The sequence below is a fragment of the Scomber japonicus genome, chromosome 1, assembly GCF_027409825.1.
Source record: "Scomber japonicus isolate fScoJap1 chromosome 1, fScoJap1.pri, whole genome shotgun sequence".
Taxonomy (NCBI): Eukaryota; Metazoa; Chordata; class Actinopteri; order Scombriformes; family Scombridae; genus Scomber; species Scomber japonicus.
This window is the reverse complement of record NC_070578.1, coordinates 9,215,454-9,227,886: the sequence shown is the minus strand read 5'-3', so window position 1 is coordinate 9,227,886 and position 12,433 is coordinate 9,215,454. Positions and strand designations below refer to the sequence as shown.

The 12,433-nt window shown below is 39.7% G+C and overlaps 1 protein-coding gene across 1 annotated transcript in view; it reads right to left on the bottom strand.

Moving 5' to 3' along the window:
- The window catches only part of itfg1 (integrin alpha FG-GAP repeat containing 1), a 143,592-nt gene that overhangs the window by 73,934 nt on the left and 57,225 nt on the right, over window positions 1-12,433 (bottom strand). The window contains exon 10 of the mRNA XM_053320941.1: window positions 9,309-9,460. Within this exon, the coding sequence (XP_053176916.1) occupies window positions 9,309-9,460 (152 nt within the window). The remainder of the gene's footprint in view (window positions 1-9,308; window positions 9,461-12,433) is intronic.

Genomic DNA, 12,433 nt, shown 5'->3' with positions numbered 1-12,433 from the left:
CAGTGGAAAATTCTCAGGAGTATCCAGGTTTAAAAATCTAGTTTTGTAACAATTAAACAGCAAAAACTTCTCTCTAGAGTTTCAATATTGTGCAGAAATAGACAAAAAATATCAGTTTCTCCAGAAACAGTAGCCTCATGCACTACATATAATCCTTTTTCCCCTGTTAGTCACCTCCTCCAGCAACAGTCAAGATCTGTCCGCAGTAGGTGGCTCTGTGTGTGCGTGTGTGCGTGTGTGCGTGTTTGTGTGCAGTAGGTAGCATTTACCTCCACAAGCCTCAAGGTGGTTTAAAAGGGCCGATCAGTATTTTTCCACTGACATCAGTTGGTCAAAGCAAAAAGAGCAGAGGGAGACAGTTGGCGCTTCTAACTGCTGCCCACGCCATGCTCTTCACTTTAATAGAAACACCAAAAACAAAAAAACACTCCAAGCACTTCATTATCAGACGAGAGTTTGAACACTTCCACGGCTGCAACGACGCAACGCAGCAGAAGAGTTGATCGATGTAAACGTGTCCACGCCAGTAGATGTATAAATGCACTTAAATACTGACAAAAACAAAGGATTTTGAGGATACCTGTGGACCTCATCGCCTACATACATAGTGTGGGTGGCGAGGTGCGCAAACCTTCAACACAGCATCGCTTACTGTATGCAAAAGAAAGCTTATAAAACAAAACGTTACGCACATCCTGAAGGCACAAATTGCTCATCGTTTTTCTTTGTGTGGCATCTCTTCACAAAGCACACAAACTCAATATCGTTTAATCTATAAAGACACTGAAGCATTATATCATTATTATCTTCTACCTGAAGCTGCAATTCTGTTTCAAATATATGAGGCGATGGTGTCTTAAACTCCGAGAGATAAAATGACTCCATAAAGCCAATCAGAGGCACAAATCAGGAGATCGTGCCAGTCTAATAAAAATGTGCTGTGTGACATTTGAGGATGAGAATAATCGTTCTATAAAGAGACATCTGTTTGTCTTTGTTTGAATAGGACTTTAAGTAGGATCTGTATTGTATTTTATAGGTGGATAAAAACAATTAGATTTCTCACTTGAGTCTCTAACAAAACAGAATGAACAAATGAAGTGAAATGTGCTTGGATCAGTGCTGTGCTATATACTTTTTAAAAGCTCTAAGCATAATTGGCACATCAAGTGTTGAATCAATAGTGCAACAAATTGGCGAATCAGCGGTTAACTACTATCACATGTTGCGAATGGCATGAACTTTTCACTATAACTATAGAAACACCTCCTACAAAGATGTCCCTGTAAATTATATATATGAGTATGTATATGTGTAGGTATGTCATTACATTTATACTGAACCTATAAACAAACCACTGGCATGGTTTATACTGTGATGACTACATACAGTATAAATAAGTTTGAGAATCAAGTGTAACTGCATGATATGTCTATGGTAAACCACTAAATTAAATAAATAAAACATCCCCTCTATAAAAAATTAATTAATTATGCCACTTTATCTATAATCCATGTGGGAAAAACCTTAATAATTATATTGCCAATCTTGACAATCAACAAATTCATTTTCTGGCTGCGAAATACTGAAACATAATCCACCACAGTGGGCTATACATTATTAATTACATCTAATTATTCAGCCCTCAAGAGAAAACAAGAGAGTGCTGTAAAGAAGTAACACAAGCATTAAATTAATGAATTATTCTTTCCAAGACAAAACATGTAGGTGACAATTATATTTTGCAGTTACTAGGAAACTCTGGGATCAAACCAAGAAACACAAATCAAGTGATCTTCAATATTTTGATTTGATATTTATAGTCATGGGGAAACAATATGTGGTAATTTCTATATTCTTCAGGATGGAAAATTGTAGCTGCTGGAACATAACTGCGATGTCTCCGGAGAAGGGCAGGAGCTTGTCATTGCCATGCTGTGTTGGTGCTCACTGACTCATATACTTTGAAATTGTCAGTTTGAAGGTTTCATATGATGGAAGTGACAGGGGTGCTAAGGCTGAAATATTACTTGGATGTTTGCCATGCGCTGGTATAGCCCCAGGCAAACACAACTATTTCACTCTTTGCAGGAACTTCAAATGATTATGTTTTAAAATAAAAATAAAAATAAGGGAAAGTAATTGTTTGTGTGTTTTGTTCAAAAAATAATGTGGCGTTTTAAGTTTTCAGTGAATTTAAATGCACTGCAGATTTCCTCAGAGATGACCAGCGGGCCTCAAAACACTCAGTGTGCGCATGCAGAGTTGAAGGCTGTTAAACCACTGTCTTTTTGTGCACGTCTATGAGGGCACAGTGGTGTAGCTATGGCCCATTGTAATCTGTTGCTCCCATCTGACGAGTGGTCATCTGCTGAGGTTAGAGGTTACAGTGGATGATGACAGCTCCTGCTTTCCAATAGCCTCAGATCTGGAGGAATGCTGATCTGACTGAAGAGGAGGCTGCCTGGAAGGTGATCTGAACTGTTGTGTTTTCCATTGCTCGAGTAACACATGCTGATGTTCACATTAGAAACATGCACACGCACACACACATGCACATAATTATATCTAAGTCGCTTGAGGCAGATCACACATTAAAGCTGACCTACTGTACGTGCCTTTTAATCAGTCTATGGATGCGATACAGTGAAGTGGGAAAAAAAACATGATTACTGCAGAGGATAATCCTATTCTATAAGGGCTGATGGCTGACACATACAATCCCATAACCCCCCCCCCCCCCCCAATGTTATTCCTGGAAAGTCATGTTATTTACTGGTGTATCTAGAAAACAATGCAGCAGCAGGTGGTAAACGCTCTGTTACTATAACCATATGTCGTATGCCATCTGAAGGTTTGACGGTTGTCAAAGCTTCTTATTATCAACATGCATGGTGATGGCGGTAACAGAAAAAGGAGGAGAGCTGTGTACTGTATACTGGCCTGACATCTGATTTCATTTTACATGCAATAATACAGAGCTTGTCTGAGGGGTACTGTGCTCTGCAGCAATATTTATTTTGAAAGAAGAAAGAAGGAAAATACTAGGAAGCATGTTTGAGTATTTTGGGTTTTTTTCTCCCTGGAAAATATTTATTGCTAACTATAAAATCTCAAACTGCTCTACTGATGGTTCAGAAAAGGTCAGCAAGAAACCATCTTTTGTGTCTGCACACATTATCGATCAGAGGTATATGGCTCAACCTTGTTCCCATCACTTTGGGGATATTAGCAAATAAGAAAATAACAGAAAAAGATAGGAGCAGATAGGAGCATTCTGTAAGTTTTTCATTTTTATTACTTTATGTTACTAATGTGATGAAACTCAATAAAAAGATCTTACACAAAAAAGTCGATTAAAATCTTAATTAATTTGGTTCTGCTGCTGCTTTTTTGTGTCTAGAGAACTGACCCAGTTTACCTGCGCTACAGCTGAACACATTAACATTCACTGCAAAATGCTGTTATACATAACCGATAATGACCAACATGAATGCTGGTTCTGATGTCTTAAAAATGAACGTGGGCTGAAGTTCCACCTTGCTTTGTTCTGTGACGTCTTTGCTTGTGGGCGGATACTCATCATCCAATGCAGAGTGGAGGACAAGGCCATCAGGCAGGTGAGTCATGTTGTATTTCTTTCTAAACATCACTTTACAAATGGTTTCCTTGAATAAAATGAACAATAATGTAATTGTTCCCATTATTCCTTTCTTTAAAATTGTAACTTGAATTGTTATGTAGACATGTTTTCTTTACTAGCTATAACTACAACTGCATAAACATGGCATGAATGGTAACTCTAATATATAATGTATAGAAATGCTTCACATCCAGGAACAAGAAACTAATCATTTGACAAATAACCATGATGAAATGATTGTGTAAAAGTATTGTTTTGGGCGGTTTTCTCCAAATTTATCGATGTCAAATATTTCTGCGACTTCTGAAATAACACGAATAACACTGCTCTGCATTGCAAACTTCAACTTGATACATGCTGTAAGAAACTGTTTTACTTCAAGTGCTGGTAGGGAAAATGGGACTAGCCAAAAAAAAAAACCCACTGCATGAATAGTAAGAAACCAGTGTAGTCTCTGTCTTGCTGGGAACAGAGTTAAGAATGTGGTACATAAGCAGTATATGCTGTGCAACCTCATGCTGTGTCATCTGCACCTGAAAGAACTACACTTCATCATCAGACTTCCTGCAGAAAGTTTCTCACATTGACACAAGATTCAAAAATAAGACAAAAAGGATGAAAACAGTCTCCTCCTTTAGCTTCATACTACTTTGGGTCTCTTTTATTGTGTCTTCACTTGTGTCCCCAACATCCCAGAAGCTTGATTTTCTGCAAACACTGAAACACCTATAGGAGCTCCCTTCAGCAGGGAACAACAACATTATATTCTTTGTTGTGCTTTAACAATGCTCATGTGTGTGTGTGTGTGTATGTGTGTGTGTGTGTGTGTGTGTGTGTGAGACAGAGAGACAGAGATAGGCTGGAGGCATTGTCTGTCCTGTGACCTGGATATAATGCGGACCCTGAGGAGTACAGTTTTAGGAGCTGCCGATAGCAATTACACAAATATGAAACCATAAAGACACACAAACACATGGACAGTGGCACGCAGAAACACACACACACACACACACACACACACACACACACACACACACACACACACACACACACACACACACACACACACAGACACACAGGCACACACAGGCAAACAGGCACACACACTCTCTCTAAATCTGTCCTGCAGTTTTTAATGACTGTGTTTCCAAACAGTCTGTAAATGGATGATCAATCCTCCCAATGTGACTGTTACATAGACCTATGGACTACTACAAAAACAATGAAACACAAAGTGGTGTGCTTGATACTATGCTGGCAGAAACAACCATTTTTAATGGAAAATAAAACTTGATAGTTTAAGGTCGAAGCAAAAACATAGACGCAACTTACATAAATTCAACCATGACCAAAAAACAAGATACAAAGTTAAGCAAACATGCCACAAAGAAAACTGTTCATCTATGTGCCAAAACATTAGAGACACTAATGTTAGCCTTCAAAGATCAAAAGCACGGCAAGATGCAACTGAAAACTGACTCGCATGTGACTCGAACCAAACAATCGACAGGTTCCTCCATCATTTGTTAATTCAAACTAAATGCCTCTATGTCCGAGGTGTTGGGGTGTTGATCACAGGTAATAGTTAGATGGAGAATCACACTTGGTTAAGGTGGATTAGTAAAGGATCCACAGGGATGCAGGCATTGCATTGGACTGTTATAGTCAAGACAGAGCTAAGCCTGACGGCAAAGCTCTCATTTTATCAGTCAGTCCATTTTGAACTTTCACCTGTGGTTATAAGCTTTGCAGGGCATCTAGGGCCTCCCTCAGGGAACAGGGTAAGCATCTGCCTTAGATGCCTCCTGGTTGTCCCCCTAAAGAGGAATTAAGGGCACTGGGAGGAGATCTTTGTCAGACCCAGAACACACTGGAGGGTTTACATATCCCATCTGGCCTTCAATTGCTTTGGCATCCTCCAAGAAGTGCTGCAGGATGGAAAGAAGTATGTCTGGACTCTATTTAGCTTGGTCCTGGTGGCACACCAGGACATGAAACCAGATGAGTGATGAAATTGGATGGACAAAAATATAGCGGCAAAGCGCCAATGTCCTGCTTCCCTATTCTTTTGTCTACTTGTGATAGAGGTGCAAAGTGGGGGGAGCTATTTTGGACGCCCTAATTTCCAGAAGAAGAAATCCCATTAATTCTTCCCATAGACAATGTGATGCGGCTCACAGTTCAGTACTTCTATGGGTTGGATGAGCAGGAAACTCTTTCCGTTAAACAAATGATGAACAATTGCATTAGAAAATCCATCCTTTGATAAAAACTTGAATTTATTTAAAATATTTATGAAAAATATTTGGGGTGGAAATTACCTATGGCTCGCGAGGAACACCGAATCAACAAGCTTAAAATTCTGTAATGTACAATCTCAACTTCAATCAATATCAACCTTTGGATGCTGGGTCAATGTTGAATTAATCCAGCAACTATAGTGCCCTGTTTTGATCACAACTGCAGCAACAAAGCAGTCTACATTTTGTACTGCTCTGATTCACACCTCTGACTGGCTTTTTCTCCATGGCAACAGCAGCTGAGGCTATTGTAGCATTTTGGAGCTGTCCTGCCATGCTGGAATGTTGATAAAAATGCAATGTTTCTGAAGCATAGTTGAAACAATTAAAGCTGGTGTGCATAACATATTTAATATGTATATTAGTTAGGAATGTTAAAATATCTAGGAGTGTTCTGTGTTTCTATGTTAAGTAACATGGAGAACATTGGAGAACAAAGTGGAAAAACACTTCTGGGAACTGCAGCCCCTTCCACTTTACAACCGCTGTGAGGAGGTCTTGTAAAGAGTCAAGTGGGGCAATCAACAAAAAAAGCATTAGACAAATATAATGCAAAATATAACTAAATATGCTTATCAGAATAGCCTATTGCATTCTTACACATTCTCCCAACTCGCTATTTATTCCTCCCGCTTCCTCCGTCTGCTCATTGCTCCATTGATTCCACCTGATTACTCCAATCTCACACCCTCTCTCCTTCTGTCTTCCTGTTTTGATCACTTAAAATCGGCACTCATTTCACTAAGAGGAGGAGTGATGTGGACTGGCAGGACTTTCATGTGAAAAGCTGCTATAAATAACCAGATGGAATGACGAAGGGGAAGAGACAGAGAGGAACGGGAGGGAAAGAGGGAGTTGATGGGAGAGGGAGTTAAAATAGACAAGCTGAGGGCTCTACAAATATTTAGTAAGCAGAGAGAGCTTTTGGTTAGAGGGGAATCAAAGTCCTGATGCAGGATGGACGAGAGAGCACTTCTGAATCCAAAGCGAGCAAGTAGACGGGACACGTTTGATAAAATGTCTGCACATAAACACAAATAAGCACATCCCATCACTCAAACATGACCTCTGAAACCCTGTGCCTTTACTAAAAAGAAATGACACATAAGAATGACTACGACTATATAGATTTTCTTCTGGGAGTACAACTTAACTTTGTTAACTCTCTAGAACTCACACCAGAGAACATCCAAGTCAAATCACTGACCCCTTTTGGGATTTACTTGCCTGGCTCTGGGGCACATCAGAGGTACTTAATTACGGGTCCTGATTGTACAGATTCATGGTTTTAAATCAGGAGACTTCCGCAAGCTTCTCTAACCTTTAAATCATTCCCCTTTCTCATTGCCCTGACCTTCTTTCATCTCCCCTTTCCTCTTCTCTCATCCATACGTTGATGATGTGGTTATAAATGTTACTGCTGGGGTCAGATACAGGAAAGTTCTGTAATAACGTCCATGGCCCAGTACAGGATTACAATGCTCAGGCTTAACTTGGGGAAGAGATGGAGGAAGGGAGGAAAAAATAGAAAAGCTATAGCTTGTGTGATTAGAGCTGGTGAGACAGAAGTCATTTCTAGATGAGGGTGACCGCAAAGAGTTAAGCCCAACAGGACTTACTGATGATTATATGGAGCCTAGACAAGAAAGTAGGGTTCAGAAGTACTTGTGTGTGCAAGCCTTTGGAAGCTCATACCAAATGTCTTACTATTTCTGAAACAACAAGCACTCAAAACCTCTTTACCTAAGAAACACACATGCACAAGCACACACACACACTCCCAGAACAATCTGTAAGCATAGACAATCACAGGGCTGACCTCTTCAGCAATCTTATCTTCATCACTCTGAGGCCAGATAATCCACATAGGTCCTTCGACAGACAAACACACACACACACACACACACACACACACACTAGTGTGCACGTTGCTTATGTCCTAGCACATGCTGTAGTGATTTTTAAGGGCTGTCTTATCAGTCGCCATGTCCGTATGCTGAAAAACACACTCACCTTAGCTGCCTCCTTTCCCAGTCTGTGCTCTAGTAAACTGGATGGTAATCACTTCTTCACTATAGTACAATGTCATATCTTCCTATTACTCAGTGACAATGCATATCATTATAAAACTATTGTAAAACTAACACTGTTCTCCAACAAAGGGCAGTTAGTTTCTGTGGCATGAATATCAAAATGTTAGTGATACCGTAAATGAATGCCTGGCCTTTTTATTTCAGTTTTGTGGTGTTTCAACTGACACATCATGATTTATTATTGAGAAGATTTAATTCATCTTCTTTGGAAAACTAACATTCTCTGTTATCTTCTTCAAAGGGTGTATTGTTGAACAGGTTACACAGTGTGTAGACTGATTTCTAAATACTATATATTAATGTAATACATCTGTCCTATTGTATGTGCATCAGACTGATAGTGTATGGCCCAAATGAGTTGTATTTAAAAACAAAATCAGTATTATCACCCCTATTCTGCTGTGTTTGATCACTGACCAGTGTATAAGAGTGAATTCTCTTTGGTTTGCAAAAACAACAGCATGACAGCTGTGTATAATGCATACCATATCAATGGGACTACTGTCTGTAATCAAGATTTTTTACCCCCAGCATGAAACAGTGTTATTACAAGTGCAGTAATTTCACAGGAATTTAATGAGAAAATCCTCTATGTGGCGTGTGTTTTTAAAAAAAAAAAAACATTTACAATTTTGAAAGCTAAAAAGATTTGCATAAGCCATTTAAGTATGCATCTTGAGTTATTAGGTTCCAATTAATTCCATTTCGTGTTCCGCTGGAATACTATAGTTAGTATAATCTTATGAAAATGTGGACTGTTACACGACAAATTCAGATGAAATCAAGAGTTCATGAGAATTGAGTGGATATGGATTTGCATGAAATCTATGATTAGTGTTTCCTCAAGCTAGAGTAATAATAATAAAGTTTCCATTTGCATGTAAGCTGTGTGCTACATAAACAGCCTCTGGACCTGCATGGACAGTCTGAAACTATGTACAAGTACACCAGCAGCTCACGAAGTGAGGCATAGAGCTGAAACAATTAGTTGGAGGGGGGTTCAGGGACCTACTTGACAGAATTCCAAAGGGTCCCCTGCCAAGGAAGGATTAGTTTAATTTCAGCAATATCTACCAACTACTTACCGTACCCTAGTTATGTGTTTATTCTAAAACTATTACAGTATTGAAGAAAATATTATCTACATCCACAGTATCTTAACTTGTTTTTTCAAAACACTAAACCAGCACCAAGAAATATGTACCCATTTGAAGGCACACTCTTAAGTGGAGCCTTGGAGGCAAACAACAATATGTGCATTTTCTCTCCTACCTGCCACTAGTGTTGCGGAGGACCACCAGGGCATCAGGGAAGCCATCCAGGTTGTAGTCCCCGAGGTGCAGGGCCAAGGGCTGGTTGGGTTTCCCTGGCACAAAGCTCCATACTGTATCCCTCTGCTGGAACTCTGACAGCACAGGTACCCACTGTAAAAACAGACCCCAACAAATTACACATCAATCATGTATTAACTAATATAACAACAACAACAACAACAACAACAACAACAGGAGGGAAAAATAGAGGACAGCAGTACTGTTTACATAATATATGTCACCCAAAAATGAATTAAAGTACAAAAAGAAACAAGAACAAAACCAAAACTAAAACAAACAAAAAAGCAAAAAGCCACATTAACTGTGGGCAGTCCTTCTACTCATTGTTATTGTATTAAACCCCAAAAGAATGAGAAAAGGATTAAATAGAAATGTGTGCATATACATGTATACACCCACACACAGATACATCCCAGTTGCATTTGGCTATAAATTTGTCACAAATAAATTCATATATTGTAAAGGTGTTTATCCCTCCCGGTACTAATTAATACAGGATTCCAGATGTACAAGAATTGATCCAATTTATTTTGAGACATCTTCCGCCATAACCCAAGATACAGACTAAAGGGATCAGTGTTATTATGAGACTGAGCAAGTCATAAATCTCAGCTTTAACGTTATTCCAAATGTCTATAAACTTAGGACAAGCCCAGAGGACATGGACACATTTTGCTTTTCCCATGTTACACTTCATACAGACTGCAGTAAACACACTGTCATACCTGAATCTGGTAAATGACATCACATGTAATTAATGAATGATCAGTGATGGATAGAATAACTTATTCATTTATCATTGAATAAGATGCCTATTATACTTCCCATATCCATTTCCCATGAGCACTTGCTTGCTTTAGTAGAAGAATTCTCTTTCGCCATAAAAGTAACTCAGTAACTTTTTATGGAATGAGATAGACTTAATTAATAATTCCTCAGAGGGACCAGTTTCCAGCTTGTCTTTATAGTGAGGAACTGAACTGATATACACTCACCGGCCACTTTATTAGGTACACCTGTCCAACTGCTCGTTAACGCAAATTTCTAATCAGTCAATCACATGGCAGCAACTCAATGCATTTAGGCATGTAGACTTGGTCAAGACGATCTGCTGCAGTTCAAACCGAGCATCAGAATGGGGAAGAAAGGTGATTTAAGTGACTTTGAACGTGGCATGGTTGTTGGTGCCAGACGGGCTGGTCTGAGTATTTCAGAATCTGCTGATCTACTGGGATTTTCACGCACAACCATCTCTAGGGTTTACAGAGAATGGTCCGAAAAAGAGAAAATATCCAGTGAGCGGCAGTTCTGTGGGCGCAAATGCCTTGTTGATGCCAGAGGTCAGAGGAGAATGGCCAGACTGGTTCGAGCTGATAGAAAGGCAACAGTAACTCAAATAACCACTCGTTACAACCGAGGTATGCAGAAGAGCATCTCTGAACGCACAACACGTCGAACTTTGAGGCGGATGGGCTACAGCAGCAGAAGACCACACCGGGTGCCACTCCTGTCAGCTAAGAACAGGAAATTGAGGCTACAATTCGCACAGGCTCAGCAAAATTGGATAATAGAAGATTGGAAAAAGGCCTGGTCTGATGAGTCTCGATTTCTGCTGCGACATTCGGATGGTAGGGTCAGAATTTGGTGTAAACAACATGAAAGCATGGATCCATCCTGCCTTGTATCAACAGTTCAGGCTGGTGGTGGTGGTGCAATGGTGTGGGGGATATTTTCTTGGCACACTTTGGGCCCCTTAGTACCAATTGAGCATCGTGTCAACGCCACAGAGTATTGTTGCTGACCATGTCTATCCCTTTATGACCACAGTGTACCCATCTTCTGATGGCTACTTCCAGCAGGATAACGCGCCATGTCATAAAGCGCGAATCATCTCAGACTGGTTTCTTGAACATGACAATGAGTTCACTGTACTCAAATGGCCACCACAGTCACCAGATCTCAATCCAATAGAGCACCTTTGGGATGTGGTGGAACGGGAGATTCGCATCATGGATGTGCAGCCGACAAATCTGCAGCAACTGCGTGATGCTATCATGTCAATATGGACCAAACTCTCTGAGGAATGTTTCCAGTACCTTGTTGAATCTATGCCACGAAGGATTAAGGCAGTTCTGAAGGCAAAAGGGGGTCCAACCCGGTACTAGCAAGGTGTACCTAATAAAGTGGCCGGTGAGTGTAACTATGTCTCTGAATGTTTTATTTTTTGTAGTCCATACTCTATCACCAACTAAGTTAAAGATTTGAATACTGTTCCATTATACACTACCACTTCCTGCCAGATCCCGAACCCAGAACCTGTACAGGTTGGGGGGAAGTGAGGGTTGTTTACCACAGATGCAAAAGCAGAAAAGGATCCCTTCAAAGTGTAGTGTTTATGTATTTTGTACCAAGAACATACATTTTTTAACCTACAATTTATCTTTCACCAATTATCATTCATTAAACTGTCACAGTGTGGCCCAGTGGTAGTACACAAAATTAAGGACTGAGTAACCCCCTTTCACAATTGCTACTTGCAGTTGGGTCAACTTAAATCCTGCTCTTTTGTAATTCCACAGAGGCCACTTGCCTTCCTATTAGATAAGGAATCAAGGGTATCTATTATTTCTAACTAATCCTTTTCTACTGGTGTCAGTTGCAGAAGAAAGACACATTGCAAAAACTGGTTCATATTCTCTTCTGTATCAGAAACCTGTGGAAACTCTGATCTGTAAAGACTGGTATAAAAATCCTTGAAGTGGAGGTACAATGATAAGTTCATGATTGATGCTATTTTAAACTGCTTTTTTAAGAGCACAGTAGTACTTCCCTTCAGTTTGGTCTGAGTCATACAATCCTAAGAGTATGTCATATGTCATACAATCCTGAGAGTATTGTATGACATATGACATCTATTGTATGTAAATGAATGTATTATACTGAGTGCATAATATTGGTGGCAGTGTCATTTTTATATGAGCTTGCTTTAGCTTTACTTTGATGTCTCTGGGTAAACAGACACACTATGAAATAAATTGCAAATGCGATTTACAAAGGATAATT